This window comes from Triticum aestivum, chromosome 1B, assembly GCF_018294505.1.
Source record: "Triticum aestivum cultivar Chinese Spring chromosome 1B, IWGSC CS RefSeq v2.1, whole genome shotgun sequence".
In the NCBI taxonomy this organism is placed as follows: domain Eukaryota; kingdom Viridiplantae; phylum Streptophyta; class Magnoliopsida; order Poales; family Poaceae; genus Triticum; species Triticum aestivum.
Window position 1 is genome coordinate 62,366,061 of NC_057795.1, and position 17,403 is coordinate 62,383,463.

A 17,403-nucleotide genomic window follows, 5' to 3' on the forward strand; every position below is an offset into this window, starting at 1 on the left:
CCCATAGACACACAAGTTGATCAAGTTGATCTTTTAGCCGTGTGCGGTGCCCCCCTCCACAGATTTCCACCTCGATCATATCGTCGTAGTGCTTAGGCGAATTCCTGCGCCGGTAACTTCATCATCATCATCACCACGATGTCGTGCTGACGAAACTCTTCCTCGACCTCAGTTGGACCTAGAGTTCGTGGGACGTCACCGAGTTGAACGTGTGCAAATCGCGGAGGTGTCGTACTTTCGTGCTGACGAAACTCTCCCTCGACATTAACCGTGCTGTCATAACGCTTCCGCTTTTGGTCTACGAGGGTACGTAGACAACACTCTCCCCTCTCGTTGCTATGCATCACCTAGATAGATCATGCGTGATCGTAGGAATTTTTTGAAATTACTGCGTTCCCCAACACCCAATAGTGTTATAATATATGCACTCTCATCAGCGCTCGGGCGATGCGTTCTTGGTGCCAACCTCGAGATCAATGAGTGGATTGTGGGGTTTCGTAACCAAGGAGCATCACATTTGACGAGGTGTATGTGGGGCGGTTGGCAGGATCTTTCTTCATGTTCTTCCGTCGAGTTGTTGCTAGATGTGGATCATAGTATGCCCAAGGCATGAATGATCCTCCCTCGACCCCCGCCAATCGCTGCATTTTTCAACATCTTGAGGCACAGAACTTTAATTCTTCCTACTTTTCAAGATACACATGACATGTTTGTATCATTATTGTATATGTATAAACACAGGGCCATGCTACGCGTCCGCCGACTGATCTTTTTAGGGTTGTGAGTCATCCGATTGTATGCCACGAGCCATCGTTCCTCTTTATTTGTGCAACAAGATGCTTGTTGCGAAATTCCGTTGCAACATAATCTTTGTTGTGAAAGCATCTCCGGTTTCTTCTCTGTATTTCTGCAACAAGACCATTGTCGCAATAACATCTCCGGCCTCTTCTCTAGATAAGAACGAGCTGGACTCACCAGGACATGGGTCGCAAGCGTGAGAGGCGTATGGGCGATGAAAAATCGGTCGGTTGAAGCCAATTATTTCCCATATGTCGTGCTACGCGTCCGCCGACTGATCTTTTTAAAAGATCGGCCGAGTAGTGAGCCATCTGATTGTATGCCACGAGCCATCGTTCCTCTTTATTTGTGCAACAAGATGTTTGTTGCAAAATTTCGTTGCAACATAATCTTTTTTGTGAAAGCATCTCCGGTTTCTTTGTATTTTGCAACAAGACCATTGTTGTAAAAATTGTAGCAACATCTTTGGCTTCTTCTCTAGATTCCCGCAACAAGATCCTTGTTGCAAAAATTGCGACATCTCCGGCCTCATCTCTACATTCCTGCAACAAGCCCAATGTTGCACAAAAAAAAAGAATCTTCTCTATAACCCTGCAACAAGACTCTTATTGCAAAAATTACAACATATCATCTCTTTTTTGTATTCCTGCAACAAGACCTTTGTTGTAAGAATTCCGCCTGAAGCACTTGTAGTATCGTGTAGTGAATTTCATCCAAATCTTGTTGGTGAGCAACACACGCATGTAGCATCCAGGGCCTAGCCTACGACCCAGGAACCTTGAAGTAGGCATGTCATGGATCTGGCCACCAAGCTTCCCTATGTGACATGGGCGTCAACTCAGGCATGTCCCATGCGTGAGGCAGACGTCCACCGTCTTGCCAGGCATGTCCCGTGTAACCGATGCAGCACCACTGTATGGAGGGGAGATTTTTTTTTGTGTGTGTGTGTGGACGAAAGGGGGACACACGCCGCAAGCATGAGGAGGCGGATGGGCGATGAAAAATCAGTCAGTTGAAGCTAATCATTTCCCATAAACATATTCACTGCCATATTTTTCAGAAAAAGAAAAGATACAACCATTATCTCAAAAGAAAATACAATTTTAAGCAAAAATGTTAGTAACATCTAAAACATGATAGGTGTTCATCATTACTTAAGCCACATCTTCATTTATTCATATTTCATACAGTTGAACAAGAAAAAAGGACTTGCTTGCCAATTGCTACCCTATTTGACACACAATACATACTGTTATTGTCAATCTATTTCCTTTAGCTATACATACATACATACATACACACTCCTACATACATAACATTGACAATAATAATGCGGACACTTCCAAAGTACAGAAGAATGCTCGATCATCCGAAAAAACATAGCATCTTTCCTCCAGTTCAGGACAAATCAACCTGACAAAAGCCATCTCAGATACTCAGTTCCATCACTGTAAGCAGGGGGAGCATCAGGAGCAGCTACCCTCTTCCGCATAAAAGTATCGACTGAAATGGGCTTCCTCTTGCGGCCGCCTGGATGAGGTCGGAGTTGCTCATCAGCCTCCACAAAATCGCCCTGTCAAGATGTGAACATCGTGCGGATTATAAGTTCCTAGAACAGAGCATCATGTGGAGGTAAACTATGTGATATGGTGGTGGTGGTTGCCTTTTATTTACCTCAAAAAGCACGTGAACACTAGATTTCTCATGATTGTCCCTTACATGCTTGTACGAAAACTTCTGGCCGCACCCAGAGAATCCACATGTGAAAGGTCTACTCTGCTCATGAACTGCCTTAATATGCTTGTGCAAATTGGATTTCTGAAGTTCAAAGTTATTGAGAATGAAAACAGAGCAGTTTTGAAATTTATTGCAGAGAAAAAAATCCATAAGAAGGCCACATGTGAGCTTGCAAATCACACCTTTGAAAATGAGCGCTTGCAATCCTTGAAGTTGCATTTAATCCTCTCAGTGACAAACGAACCTTCATGCATTCGCTGATGCCGCTTGAAGTTCTTCTTAAGCTGTTTAGTGTCACAGATATCACACTGAACATACTGATGAGACGATTGGTTATGGGCCTTGAGGCATTCCACATTAGTAAAAGTCTTCATGCAGCCTGGTTCGCAGCAGATAACTTCAGTGTAATCCAAGTTGACTGCACCATAACATTTGAATCATCAACTTCCAAGACTGTCATTGCTAAGCATATCTTATTACAGTAAGGAAAATAACTATGAAAATTTTATAGAATGACAGTTTCTCACCATGTGATTCCTCGTGTTTCTGTAGCTTGGAAGCATATTTGAACGCCTTCCCACAGTTAGCCTCTGGGCAGATGAACTCTTTCTTGCCTCCACGCTGAGGGCCATCCTCGTGAAATTCCTCAACATGTCTCTGGATATTACCCTTGATACTGAACTTACGGTTGCATCCTTCCATAGGGCACATGAATAGTTTTCCTTGATGAGTAAGTAGATGGCGGTTCAAATGGTCCTTCCTGCTATAGCTGAAAGGGCAACCATCTACATGGCAGGCAAAGGGTCTCTGCAACAGTTTTGAAAAGGATAAAATCAGAATAGTACTCTCATATCCAAAAAAAAGTTCACTTGTATAAGTTTATGCATACATTTATAAACATGCTCAACAGCATTAGCATAATTATTGTGCACATGCTTAAACGATTTGGACGTACTATCTAAAAAAGAACTATTTGGGTGCAAGACCATCAAGTGGTAGTAACACCGTGAATAGTACAACAGCATCAGTTATCCAAACGTGACTAAACAAAACTACATGTAATTCACTCTGCATGCTAAGACTGCGCATTTTAGTATGTTGAGAATGCCAAGTAGTACACAAATAGTAGTTTTGGCATACATACTACATTGTACATACATACACATTAGTAGTTTGAGAACGCTAAGTAGCACATAAATACACATCACATCCAATAAACAGAGCTTGGAACAAGAAGCAACGGCTAGGGTAAAAGCAGTTCCAAATGAACAAGCAAACCTGAGGAAGCGCGTGAATGAGGCATTCTTGATGGAGCTTCTCAGGAGGGTCTCCCCTTCCTGATACTGGTCCATTCAAGGCCTTCTGGCATTTTGGAGTTCTTGGGATCCAATGCTTCACACATCCATATCTGAACATGTAGTCTGCCAAAATCAGCACAATTCAGAGAAATAAAGAATGGTACACCCACACACTAATAAAACAAATGATCCAAATAGTACTCAAAATAAGTGACTCAACTTTGTACTAGCTTGTACTAACTTTGTACCAAAGCTAGTACAAAGTTGAGTCACTTATTTGGGACGGTGGGAGTAGTAAATAAATCTCAACATAATTCACTGTCAAATGGGAATTGTTATTTTTCCTGCAAGGTATATTACTGCAGAACTAAACGGATAAGTGACTTGTGCCAAAGAACATAATTTTTATTATTTCAGGGATAATTTGTTTTAGACCTCAGGGAACACAATAACCATCATTCACATAAAAATATGCTCAATGAAACATATAGTATTATCTTATCATGTGCACATTCTACAACTACTTGCTTAACTATTGGATCATAGATGGAAGGCCATTAAGTGGCTATTGTACTTAGATACCGAGTATAATAACTCAAATGACGCAGCACCAACTATGACATACAAGCATATGACTGACAAGAAGGCACGATTTGTTGACAAAGTGGTGGATGCTAAGACACGAGCATGCAGTAGCTTTGAAATAATAAGGGTGCATCACATGTAACGCTCAAGAATTAACAGCAAGTAATTTGACAAAAGAAGGAATAACCTGAAGAAGGGCGTGAAAGAGGCTTCCTGAAGGAGCTTCCCAGGAGGGTCTCCCCATCCTGGTACTAGTCCATTCAGGGCCCTCTCGCATTTTGGAGTTCTTTGGGATCCAATGCTTCACACAATTAAATAGCCTGCAAAAAGTCAGCACAGTTCAGCAAATCGGAATACCATACAACAAGCACACTTAAAAACAATCAATCAGACACTCTCAATCATCCACAGATTTCATCACTATTAAGAAATGGGTTTCAAACACCACTTCTAAGCAGACGTCGGCGCTTATTTTGCTCTCGAGCATCGACTGAACAGCCAAACAGAATGCATCACTTGCGCCAACAATACGGAAATCCCCTGAACACAAAAGGGACTATTCGGATACCTCAAGCGAATGGCTCTGCATATGCTGCTTCAGATGCGCCGGCTTCTTAAACCTCGCTCCGCACTCCTTGCAACCATGGCCGATCTCCTTGCCCGGCGGCGCACTGCCGCCACCACCACCTAGGTTGTACTCATCCAGACCATCCACTTCGTCCTACAGCACACAGCGGCAACACTTGAGCTCACCCACAATTCACAGCTCCCGCAGAAATCAGTAGCACGGGTGCTTTATTAATAAGAAAACAGAACAGATAACACACGTCCTGGACCGGGGAGAAGCCACCCCACCTTATGGTGTTCGAGGACGTGGTCTCGGATCAGCCGCTTCTTCGAGCGCACGACGTCGCAGAACTCGCACTTGTACCGCCTGATGTCCCTCACAGGGGCGGCCGCCGACGCCGCCGAGGTCGAGGTCGCTGTCGCTCCGACGACGCAGCCACCATCGGGATCTCCTTCTCCCATCTGGTCTGACCAACCCCGGAATTCACATCAGGAAACTCACGAAGCAAGCACGATTACAGCGAGAAATCGACCGAGATCGACAAAATCGGCGGCTCCAGCGGCAATAATCCGCAACGAATTACCTCGGATCGTGGAGGAATCCGGCCGGATTTCGCAGAATCGCGACCGAGGGGTCGGGAGGCTCGCGGCGGCGCAGTGGAGGAAGAGGAACCCTCGAGCACACTAACCGAATGAGGAGGAGGATGGAGAAGCAGCGACACGTGTCGAGGAATTAGTAGCAGAGCCTAACCGGGCCGAGACCGGGCTCACTTTCGGGTTCGCGTTGGGCTTCGGGCCGTGGATCTTGGTTGGGCTTTTAGTGGGCCGGTGGCCCGTCGGGCAGCGACTCACACAGTCACACGTGTGCTGCCGTTTCCTCGGCTCGCTCTCCCACCCGCTGTGGCTGAGGCGCGAGACCGTACGCTCGACTGCCGCTGCCCGCCCCACGGCCTCTCCCCGACCTCGTCGCTGGCGATGGCCGCCATGGTCGCCGCCGCCGCCCCCGCGCGGCTCGTTCCTCCACGCCTCTCCTCCCCGTGGCTGCACGCGGTTCAGCTTCGTCCGGCGCCGGGGCGGCTCCTCACGGTGGTCGCCGCGTCGCGTCGGAGCCCCGGCGACGGCGGGAAGAAGGGGAGGAAGAAGCCGGGGAGGCGCGCCACGGAGGCCGACCGGGAGGACGGTCTATCCGTCGGCTCCGGTAAGCCGCCCACCCCCGCTCTGCTAGCTCCAAGCGTCCTCCGGGCACTGCGCTTGGCTTGGTTGGAATCTTTGAAGCTCCATGACCATGAGCTTAATTATAATTGCTTGAGAACTCATAGAACCTAAGGATATTTTTGTTAGCTTATAGAGAGTTTATTATGATTTCTGAACATGAATCCCAGGTCAAATTTGATTGTACAGTGACCACTCCCAGAGCTATCCACTGAAGCACTGCTCATATTTGTTGCGAGCTTAATTATGAGCTTCCTCTTGTGGACATATGTTGCAGAGATGGAGAGGAAGAGCACCACTCCACGTGCAACGGTCGACGATGGAAGCGTGAAGCCTGCGCTGGAAGCCAGCGTGACCCCGAAAGACTCGGCCGTCAGAAGAGTTGCACTGGTGGTGAGTCTTTACATGTGGATGTGTCGAAATTAGTTTTGGTGGTATAACAATTTTTCACTGTTTGTGCTGAGGGGTGAGCTCGAAAATTTCTCTTGTTGTAGGTCATCGCTGCAGTGTTATTCGGCGTTAGCATCGCCTTGAAGGATGGGGTTGAGAAGGCATCGGAATATTTTGCAGGGTGTGTGCTATGCATCTCGACTAATCTTTAACATTGAGGCTGTTTTACCCAACTGTTGGAGGTGTGGTTCCTTTCTGCATTAGAATTTTCAAGACCATATAGGAGCCCATTCGAGAATCGAATGCATCATTGCATACTAGCTTCACTAGATGCTTTAATGAATGCATGGCTAGTGTTTCAGACATAACCGCGTAGGAAAATGTTCTACTAACAAATAGGATGAGGGTTAGTAAAAGTAACAATCAGTGTACTGTGTAAGCTCACTCTTTGGGTTGTGCAAGTTAGTTTGCTACTTTGCTTAGTTCCCTTGCATATCTTTACATGATTTCTTAGAAAAGCTCTCCTTAATTTCTTCTATATTTGAGGTATAACAATGTGATCGTTCTGTTATGTAACAGCTATTTGTTGGAACAGAGTTTGTCGGTGGACAATCTCTTTGTTTTCATTCTGGTTTTCAAGTATTTTAAAGTGCCACTGGAGTACCAGGTACAGTTAATAGCTAATGTGATAGGCAAAGTCCTAATATACTTTGTGATTTTCTGCTCACTCTTTCTTTGACATTGGAAACAAGAATCGGGTGCTTTCTTATGGTATTGCCGGAGCAGTGATCTTTCGTGCAGTGTTGATCATCCTAGGAGTAGCTACCATTCAGGTTGGTTGTCTCCCATGTTTCCATTATTATTTTTATCCGATTGTAATAATGCTTATAAGTTCCTCATGTTCTGTAGAGTTTTGAAGCGGTGAACTTATTTTTTGCTGCGATCCTGCTATTCTCTTCCTACAAGGTAAAACTGTTCTCCCGCGTTAAAAAATGATGTCATGCTTTTCATATTTTATTTTTCTTTCGTATACATAGTTACTTTGGCTGTTATTCATTGGCAACTTCCTTTATGAGAAGTTCTTGCTGGCACTTTTTTTTTCCATACGGTTCCAGAAAAGGATCGGGTTCCACTGTCATAAGATAACGGAACAGAAAGCATATAAACTTCACTGGGAATAAAAGGAAGTAAATCCTTTTATAAGTGCTAATCTTTTTTTAAGTTCTAGCAAGAACTGCAATGGAGGACCCAAAAACTGAGGGCTTTGAAGGCTGATTCACGGTTGGATGCTGATGGTCTAAAAAACTGTTTGATGCTGGTTATTTTGGCTGAAATATGAGCTGGGCTGGGGTGCAGATATCCCCCATGTAATATGTAATAAGTTTGCGTTCGTTTAAAACTTAGATCAGCTGATTAGCCTTAGGAGGCGGCAGCTTTAGCTCGCTCTTTTACCTTTTGCACCAGGATGATTTTTTCCTTTGGCTAAAGCACAGTCTGATCCCTGTCTTTTAACAATCTGTTCAAGCAATTTAGTTGCATGTACTATCTTACCACAAACTTATTCAGCATAACCCTTTCATCATTTTTTTTGACGGGTAACCCTTCCATCGCTTAGCAGCTAATGGTGCAATGGACCCCCCCCCCCCTTTTCTTTTCTTATATTGGGTCTTCTTGTTCCAGTATATTATAACAATTGAACCAAGTTCTTACATGAGTCCATAAGTTGTCACCGATCCAATTCAATTTTTGGTTGCTTATTTGGAGTGGCACTTCTGTAAGTAGTATGATTTTTTTAGTAACTAAAGGTATATTAATATATCCAATACATGTGGATGCTAATGGCCATACTCATATGACAGCTATTTGCTGGAGACGATGAAGAATCTGATCTGACTGATAACTTCATTGTGAAAACATGCCAAAAATTCATTCCTGTCATTGGTAAATAACTTCATTAAATGATTATCAGTTTTTCTGATCTTTTTGTTATTTAGGTTATCAGCCTCTTCCACTTTCCGTTCCAGATCATAGCCACGATGACCAGATCCTCACTGGAATTTTGAAATATTTCTTTTGGAACTTAACTCCTTATTTACAGTAGTCACTCGTTTGCATGGGTGATGAACTCACTCTTCTGTTTCTTTTATCAGATTACTATGATGGTGACCGGTTTTTGACAAATCAAGATGGCATATGGAAAGTAAGTGGTGTCCAATTTAAGCATGGCCAATTATCACAACAGCTATTGAATAAGCTTGCTACTAGATATGATTGCTAACTAGTTACGCAATGTGATACGTCTATGTCCTGTAACATGGAAATTTTATCAATTCCACTAAATGTTTGGCTGGTTTACTAATTTTGCATGCACGGAAAGCTAACGCCAGCAGCAACACTGTGTGTTTGAGTGAACCATCTCAAAGACATATTTCAACTTCGTAAAGCTATTTGTTTCTGAATATGTCATTTTTTGTTTGATTTCTGCAGGCCACCCCATTACTCTTGACTCTGGCAGTGATCGAGCTAAGTGATATTGCTTTTGCTGTAAGTTCGTTCTCAATATTTCCCGCGTGATGTTTCCCTTTCCATTTTAGGACCACGAGCATGGGGATTAACATCTTCAGTTTGTAGGTCGACTCAATACCAGCAATCTTTGGTGTGACAAGAGACCCACTTATAATATTGTCATCAAATATTTTTGCTATTTCTGGTAAACCTTCTTTCTGTCCTTATGAACAAACTCTGTGCTATGTTTTTTTTTCATAGACAAATGGAGCATTTTTAAGTTAAAATTCTCCATCATTAGTGATGGATTACGCTGCCGACTTTTGATTTGTATATGTTTCAAAACTTGTCTTCCTCGTAAGACTTCGTTCTTTCATTCTTGCTTTCTATACACGGTTTTGAAGTTATTTCTTCCATTGATTTTTTATTTGTAAATTTCTATAATGTGAAGTTAATAGCTCAATGTGTATTTTTTAAGTCTCTGAAATCTGCTTCTGTTAATTCAGCCACACGTTGGGCTATTGCCTATTAGTAACACTAACCCTAGCTTCGTAGCAGTCTTCGATGCTCACGTTTGTCTTCTCTAATTACAAGAAACTGATATGGATGACCAAGTAATTTCATCATTTTAATGCTGTTGAGCAATTAGTAATCACATGTACTCCCTATATATTGTAAAAAAAAAGTCTTATATTTTGAGACAGGGGGAGTGTTATACAACGAAAGATAAGTGATGCATGAAAAAGCACCTTGGATACCATAGGTGTTGATGCAGAATGTTCATACATAGCGCAAATTTGTGTATTCCTAATACACTTTGAAGTGTTAACATAATAACATGACGGAATTACCCTGTAGGCCTGAGGTCACTCTACGTACTCATTTCTGAGAGCATGTCTGAGTTGGAGTATCTGCAGGTAAATGTCCCTTGCTCTTCTAAAATTTCTTGAAATATTTAGTGATTATTATTGAATACATAATATCCCTTGCCTTTTAAAGTTTCTTGAAATATTTACTTATTTTTAAACACATAAAGAATATCCAGTAGTTAGCATTTCTATCATTTATAGTTTTTGCACTTAACTTTTAACGAACCAACCATTCAAATTTTCACCGAGATCTGTCCAGGTAGTGATAGCTGGCTGGTGATTGCCTTCTTGCTGCCATTTTCTTTAACCCCCATGCGCATGTATTGGATCATGGATGGTCAAGGGTGTGAACATATCCATATTTGTAGGGGTGCAAGCGGCAACCTGCTTCGTCCCGTGAAACTCATCAATTAGTTTAAAATTTGCTCGCCACTTGCTTAAAATTAACACTACATTTATACTATGGTATTGTCCACTAGCCCACCCCGCTTGCATCCTTATGTATTTGTCTATTATTTATTTCGTGTCACTAATTGCTGTTGGCAATGTGCTCTCCAGCCTGCTGTTGGTATCGTTTTGGGCTTCATAGGGGCAAAGATGATCTTTGACTTTTGTGGTGAGCAATCATAGTTGTTATACTCATGGCATTCCACACTATGATCTGTCACCATTAACAGACCATGCTGATTATGCTGATTTGTGGCAGGTTATCATATACCAACTGAAGCTTCCCTTGCTGTTGTTACTACATGTCTTAGCGGTGGAGTAATATTGAGTCTTAGGAAAGCATCAAGTGAGGAACGTGACAAGTAGCCAACATGGTGTGGAGAAGGTAAAATCATTGAATTTATCATTGATGTATTCTTTCACAGATAGTCATACTACAACACAGATGTTATTTACAACCTAGAGAAAGTTGCCCTTTTCTCACTAAAGAATGTTTATGTGACTACGTTGAAGAACTTAGCTTGATAAAACATGTACGGGCTTCTGCGGTTCAAAGGATTCTCAATGGAATTTTGGAGGATTCTAATCCTTGGGAATTTTTCCTATGTGGGTTGTTTGATTTGTAAGATTGTAAACCATAGAAATTTTTCCTAAGGATTCATTTGCACTAGATTTCATAGGAAATTTTCCATCCACTCCAACCTCTTTGAAAGAATCCTACGCTTTTCCTATGCACAATCAAACATCATTACAATCCTGTAGTATCACAGTGGCATGCCAGTCTATTCCTACGTTTTGGAAATCCTGCGAATCAAAGAGGCCCATATATGCTTAACTGATCCTTGTTCGTAGGTCAAATACCCTTATTTTCCTTTTAGATCAATTTAACTAGAAAGAATCTGCAAGTGTTAACCTTTAAAAGAACAGGAAGTGCCTTGAAGGATTTGGCTTCATAACGATTGTTAGGGCTTTGTGCATGCTTGGCATAAATTAGGCTGGTACGTACTTAACTTCTTTGAGTTGTCGATGTACTACCATTCTACATCCGGTATGATTTTGGAGCCAGTGACCTGATCCTTTTGCCAAGAATCCTATAATGTATAATATATGAGCAGCCTTGGATTTGTCTACACCCATCAATATTTTAGTTGAAGTGATTATTATTGAAAATTCTGGAGCTTACTTTAAGCAACCTTCTGGGTGCCGTAGGCAAGAACCACACCATGTAGTATGCACAATATAACACATTCTTCTGATTTGCTTCCAGTCTTGACTTTTCGAATATGTTCAGATCAGACTCATTCTAGTCGTCGTTCCATCAAAATCTAGTAATTCATTTTTTTTAATGATGGGACGGTCATGTCATGAGTTGTTGGAAAACTCGTGTTGGATCATAGTACAGTACTTGTGTTGTTAGACATTACATATTCAACAAAGCAATTATGCCTATGTGCAGGGAACATGCTAGTATATCTTGGTTTCTTCCATGTGGAATTCTTGTTGCATGGCATGGCACTGAGCACATACATATAATTAAGCCGCTTCCTTTCTCTCAATGCAGTATATTTCACTCACTATCCGCCAGCCATGACTGAGTATAGAAAGAAGCAACAGGCTCCATTTGTTCAAAGTTTGCATAATGCAACAGCGCAAGTAACAGTCTGCATTTGTCTGTGAATTTTATAGCAATCAAGCTGATTGTGACCAAGATTGGTGCTCAAGGCATGACATAGATGCCTGATGCCTGAATTGATAAGTTACAAGTTCCAAATGCTACGAGTTTCTTCTGAAGCAGAAGGATTTGGGGACAGGTGATGCTAAGTCGGCGACCGCCCATTGTGAGGCAGTTTTTGTCATGGATGTTAGATGTTCAGAAGATTTAGCTTGTCCTAGGCATGATGGTATGTAGTACATCATACATGTAACTTGGCAATACTATGCCTGGTGCGGCCGTGTAAGTAGCAATTGATTCTTTGATTCTCCTGCCGAGCAAACCTCACTTGTAGAAACATGATGTCAAATGTAATTTGTTTCTGCATTTCCTCAATGTGCAGCCATTACATTCTGTACAATGTAACGTAATTTTGTTGCTTACAAACCGCAACACGTAGATTCAGAATCACACACCATCCAGAATTACAATAGCATAATAGCACAACACAACATAAAATCGAGCCATAAGACATTGACAGATAACATGATAATTTCACCAAGGGAAGCAGCAAACCAGAATATTGTTTATTGTTCAATCTGAAGTCTGAAACTGGAATGAGCAAATGACCTTATGTACGACTATGCGAATGTCATGACATATCTACATTTTTTGTTGAACTAAACGGACCTTCTTGAAGACGTGATGTATCTAAAACATACGCCCTCCGTTCACATTATAATAAGATGTTCTAACTCTTCTTTTTCTGATTTGAATGTATATAGATGTATTTTAGTTTGTTTGTTCACTCATTTCATTCCGTACGTAGTCCATATTCAAATAGCCAAAACATCTTATATTTGTGATCGGAGGGAGTATATAACTAAATGGTACTAACATTGAAATCCAGCAGGTAACTGACTCAGACCTTGTTGTGATCGGAGGGAGTATACACTTCTTGTAATACTTTTTTTAGAACCTTTTTTGCCATTGTTGAGTGGTTAAAGCAGAACATTTAGCTTGTCCTAGACATGATGGTATCTACTCCCTCCGTTCCTAAATGTAAGCCTTTTTAGAGATTTCACTACAAACTACATACAAATGTATATGGACATATTTTAGAGTGTAGATTCACTCATTTTGATCCATATCTAGTCCATAGTGAAATATCAAAAAAGACTTATATTTAGGAACGGAGGGAATACATCATTTGTGTAACTTAGCAATACTATGCCTGGTGTGTCCATGTATCTGTTCTTTGATTCTCATCAAACCTCACTTAGAAACATGGTGTCAAATGTAAGTACTCCCTCCGTCCGAAAATACTTGTCATCAAAATGGACAAAAAGAGATGTATCTAGAACTAAAATACATCTAGATACATTTCCTTTTATCCATTTTGATGACAAGTATTTCCGGACGGAGGGAGTAATTGTTAGTACATTTCACTGAACACACTGATATCTGAAGACACCTCCAGATTTACAAATAGCAGAACAACGGAACATCAAAATGCAGACATAAAAAATTCACAGATAACATGATACTTCAATTCAGAAAGGGAAGTAGCAAACCAGAACACAACTTATTGTTCAATCTGAAGCCTGAAACTGGAATGAGGAAATGACCTTATGTACGACTATGGGAATGGCATGACATATCTACAATTTTTTGGAGAACTAAACCAACCTTTTCAAAGACACATAATGAATCTAAATTATATCTAAACGGTGCTAGTTTTGAAATCCTGCAGTTAACCGACTCAGACCTTCGTGCCATCAGCATCAGTAGCATAAACCTGGCCATATTCGCCCTTGTCATCCTCATCCTCATCCTCATCCAGATAGTCGGCCCTCGCATTAAGGGCCAGCATCTGGCAAACAAGCCAGAACAGAGCAGCGTCAAGGGCCAGGAAAGCGGCGCCTCCAAAGAGGCCGGTCTTTGCGGTGGGGCACAGGGTATCCATGTCATGGTGAATGTTACTGGTGCGATGGTGACCCTCTGTGATCGTTGCCCAGAGCAGCATTGCAAAAGCCAGAGCTGACACCAGCCTGATTTCATAAGAACAGTTAGTAGCTAGTTGACGATAGTCGGACGGGGGTAAATAGGAAGTTAGAGTTATGGAGACAAACCTTGGAATCGAAAGGGTTTAGGCTTAGTAGAACTAAAACCGAGTACATGATGTGCGGTTTCAGTACTACTAGCTGTGAGGAGGAGGAGGTTAGCCTTGATGGCCAGGTGGTACCTCGGAAGGACACCTTTCGGTATTTGGGGTCAATGTTGCATGAGGATGGGGGTATTGATGAAGATGTGAACCATCGAATCAAAGCCGGATGGATGAAGTGGCGCCAAGCTTCTGGCATTCTCTGTGACAAGAGAGTGCCACAAAAGCTAAAAGGCAAGTTCTACAGGACGGCGGTTCGACCCGCAATGTTGTATGGCGCGGAGTGTTGGCCGACTAAAAGGCGACATGTTCAACAGTTAGGTGTGGCGGAGATGCGTATGTTGAGATGGATGTGTGGCCACACGAGGAAGGATCGAGTCCGGAATGATGATATACGAGATAGAGTTGGGGTAGCACCAATTGAGGAGAAGCTTGTCCAACATCGTTTGAGATGGTTTGGGCATATTCAGCGCAGGCCTCCAGAAGCTCCAATGCATAGCGGACGGCTAAAGCGTGCGGAGAATGTCAAGAGAGGGCGGGGTCGACCGATTTTGACATGGGAGGAGTCCGTTAAGAGAGACCTGAAGGATTGGAGTATCGACAAAGAGCTAGCTATGGACAGGGGTGCGTGGAAGCTTGCTATCCATGTGCCAGAGCCATGAGTTGGTTGCGAGATCTTATGGGTTTCACCTCTAGCCTACCCCAACTTGTTTGGGACTAAAGGCTTTGTTGTTGTTGTTGTTGTTGTAGTTAGTAGAATGAACAATGTGAAACTTGATTACCATAGTAAGTAAATTAGTACTATTAAGTGCAGGAGACAGCGGTGTGCATAATGTAATGATTCAATTAGTCATACAGGGGAAATATAACAGCTTGCAGAATTAAACACTTGAACACCAAGCCTCAACCATAAATGGCAGAATTAAACACTTGAACATTAAGCCTCAATAAATTCCCTAGAGGATAATCCATTGAAACGAAGAACTAGAATGTTGGCAATGTTCAGCATTTATTTATGAAGTGCACGCTATCAAAAGAAACAAGGGTCCATCAACGACTGAGCATAGCTAATCTTCATCAAATGGCAGGGCTCAACAGGTGAACGAACATCAGAACATTAGTTAGGTACTGTTGCATCTAGTCCATATGAAATTCTTGGCCACAGAGCCAAAGGGAACTTACTCAGCAATAACAAAGAACACAGACAAGCTGGTGCTCTGAAATAACGCTCCACGAGGAACCGACTTGCCCTTGTACGGGTAAAAGATGGCAACGTGCCCAATGAAAGCAGCTAACACAAGTGCCACAATGGACAGGCTTCCCATTGCAATCGTTGGGTCACTCGGGAACTTGCAGATGACAACATCCTTTACCTTGATAGGAGTTCCATAAGGAGGCTGCATTAATGGCAAAACGAGATTCACACCGAATTAAATTATACAGAAGAGAAGAGATCCATAACAAGTTACAGTCAGCTAAGAGGAAATATGCAGTTTGAGGTTTCCATAATTAGTTTGATTATTATGCTCCCGTATACACAGCTGGACTGTTTCGAGTGAAGTAAATAAATTTGATTATGGTCCTGGCATGAGAACTGAAATTCGCAGACCAGTAATCTTATTTGCAAAGGAGGTGGGTTCCTGAACTGATGTGTGCTAGTACTCCCTCCGTCCGAAAATATTTGTCATCAAAATGGACAAAAAGGGATGTATCTAGAACTAAAATACATCTAGATACATCCCCTTTTATTCATTTTGATGACAAGTATTTCCGGACGGAGGGAGTAGTATTTTTTTACTGAAAAACATATTCCAGAACATGTACTGACTTCAGTCAGCACTCTCCACAAGAAAGTGCATGCCTGATTCATCATATAACAGATATAAACAACACAAACCTTTTTGTTTTCTGCGACGACGCCGAGCAGAAACGCGAGGAGGCCAAACAAGGAGACGGTGAGGGCGATCCCCTTTGCCGAAGTCAAACCCATGGCTCCTGCGTAACAATGCACATATACCATCGGGTAAGAGGCAAAATCAATACTAGCAATGCAACACGAACGAATGTGTCATCACGACAGCATAGCAACAGCAGTAAATGCAACTAGGCTAGTAATAACAACCCCTTATATATCCCGGCATTCTCCGCCCGGTGCCACAGTTGCCAAATAAATAAACTACCAGCATAAATAAACTAGCATAACATGCCTTCTCAGATTCTAAATAAGGATGATCATAAGTTGTCGAGGGAATCTGCGCATCGAAATTACATTGGGGGGCAAAGAAAATGGTACTAGTACTAGCATCAATCTGTCGAGACCCGTGACACCCGTCGCACAAGCATCAGCCCGTCAATTCCGGATCCCACTCCCCGCCGCCAGACCGAGAGGCGGAGCTGATCGGCGAAACCACCTTCCCATCCGAAGGGGAGAGAACCGATGGATGGATGGATCGGTGCGTGTCCCACTCCCATCCCAACCAACGAAGAGACTGGAGAGAAGATCGAGACTGGGGGCAGGGGCCGGCGGATTACCGTGAGCGGAGACGTCCGAAGGAGGTGGACGGCCGGCAACCCTGGCTGCGTCGCGCGTGAATCTCTCTTTTCTTCTCTTCTCTTTTCTTCTCCCCCCGCGTCCGCCACTCCTGCAATTCACGGCGGTGGGACGATGGAGGAAGGAAGGAAGGTCTGTGGTCAACTCCACCCCGCAGGCCACGGACGGATATAGCAGTGTACGGTGTGAGGCTGCGAGTGGGGTCGAGTGGGGTCGAGTACGGTGTGAGGAACATTAGACTCAGACAGCATCAGCGATCGATCAACATTTTATCCCCCTTGCTCCTGTTCAAAGCCGCTAGCTCATGTGCTAGTCTGTTGCATTTCCTGCTTCCGTATTGTACGTTGCAAGCAGCAAAACCCTTCATTTCCTCCTTCATATCCATGATTAGGCCGTAGTAGGCACATCGGGTCGGACGCTGGGCAGTTAGCTCTTTGATGATTACCTGATTGTCCATCTCGAGTACCACCTCGCCATTGAAATATCTTCTCATAATCTGTAAACCGACCAGAGCCGCACGCGCCTCGGCCTCCTCCACACTGTTGCAAGGCGGGAGTTTTTTGCTGACCGACAGGAAAACCAGTCCTCTATGGTCTCGAGCAACCACCCCCGCCGCACTCTCTCCTATC

At 43.0% G+C, this 17,403-nt stretch overlaps 2 protein-coding genes and 1 pseudogene across 4 annotated transcripts; 1 reads left to right on the top strand and 2 right to left on the bottom strand.

Annotated features, from left to right (window-relative positions):
- Positions 1-1,948: 1,948 nt before the first annotated feature.
- Positions 1,949-5,762, bottom strand: LOC123106942 (transcription factor IIIA). Of its 3 annotated transcripts, none has more exons than XM_044528977.1 (9): positions 5,570-5,762; positions 5,274-5,447; positions 4,987-5,139; positions 4,606-4,738; positions 3,814-3,956; positions 3,063-3,342; positions 2,718-2,953; positions 2,473-2,616; positions 1,949-2,371 (listed from the first exon to the last, which is right to left on the bottom strand). In XM_044528977.1, exons 5-9 carry the CDS (start codon positions 3,949-3,951, stop codon positions 2,207-2,209), a joined length of 963 nt encoding a protein of 320 aa, XP_044384912.1. In that variant the 5' UTR covers positions 3,952-3,956; positions 4,606-4,738; positions 4,987-5,139; positions 5,274-5,447; positions 5,570-5,762; the 3' UTR covers positions 1,949-2,206. The 3 variants fall into 3 exon arrangements, with proteins under 3 accessions (XP_044384912.1, XP_044384917.1, XP_044384908.1); XM_044528982.1 differs by having other exon boundaries at positions 3,814-3,943; positions 5,274-5,452; positions 5,570-5,752; XM_044528973.1 differs by having other exon boundaries at positions 5,274-5,452; positions 5,570-5,752.
- On the top strand, positions 5,674-12,465 carry LOC123077139 (thylakoid membrane protein TERC, chloroplastic-like; annotated as a pseudogene).
- A 1,043-nt stretch (positions 12,466-13,508) lies between these two features.
- On the bottom strand, positions 13,509-16,985 carry LOC123106967 (uncharacterized). The gene is made up of 4 exons (XM_044528990.1): positions 16,756-16,985; positions 16,121-16,218; positions 15,406-15,620; positions 13,509-14,110 (listed from the first exon to the last, which is right to left on the bottom strand). Exons 2-4 carry the CDS (start codon positions 16,211-16,213, stop codon positions 13,822-13,824), a joined length of 597 nt encoding a protein of 198 aa, XP_044384925.1. The 5' UTR covers positions 16,214-16,218; positions 16,756-16,985; the 3' UTR covers positions 13,509-13,821.
- Positions 16,986-17,403: the final 418 nt, after the last annotated feature.

What these genes read in the sequence shown, in the direction of transcription:
- LOC123106967 (XM_044528990.1), bottom strand. Translation starts at nt 16,213, where the DNA reads ATGGGTTTGACTTCGGCAAAGGGGATCGCCCTCACCGTCTCCTTGTTT. An exon ending in TCGTCGCAGAAAACAAAAAG is followed by an intron (nt 15,621 to 16,120) that starts GTTTGTGTTGTT and finishes CCATTAATGCAG; the next exon opens with CCTCCTTATGGAACTCCTAT. An exon ending in GTGTTCTTTGTTATTGCTGA is followed by an intron (nt 14,111 to 15,405) that starts GTAAGTTCCCTT and finishes TTATGAAATCAG; the next exon opens with GCTGGTGTCAGCTCTGGCTT.
- LOC123106942 (XM_044528977.1), bottom strand. Translation starts at nt 3,951, where the DNA reads ATGTTCAGATATGGATGTGTGAAGCATTGGATCCCAAGAACTCCAAAA. An exon ending in TCATTCACGCGCTTCCTCAG is followed by an intron (nt 3,343 to 3,813) that starts GTTTGCTTGTTC and finishes AAACTGTTGCAG; the next exon opens with AGACCCTTTGCCTGCCATGT. An exon ending in GCAAGCGCTCATTTTCAAAG is followed by an intron (nt 2,617 to 2,717) that starts GTGTGATTTGCA and finishes TTTGAACTTCAG; the next exon opens with AAATCCAATTTGCACAAGCA.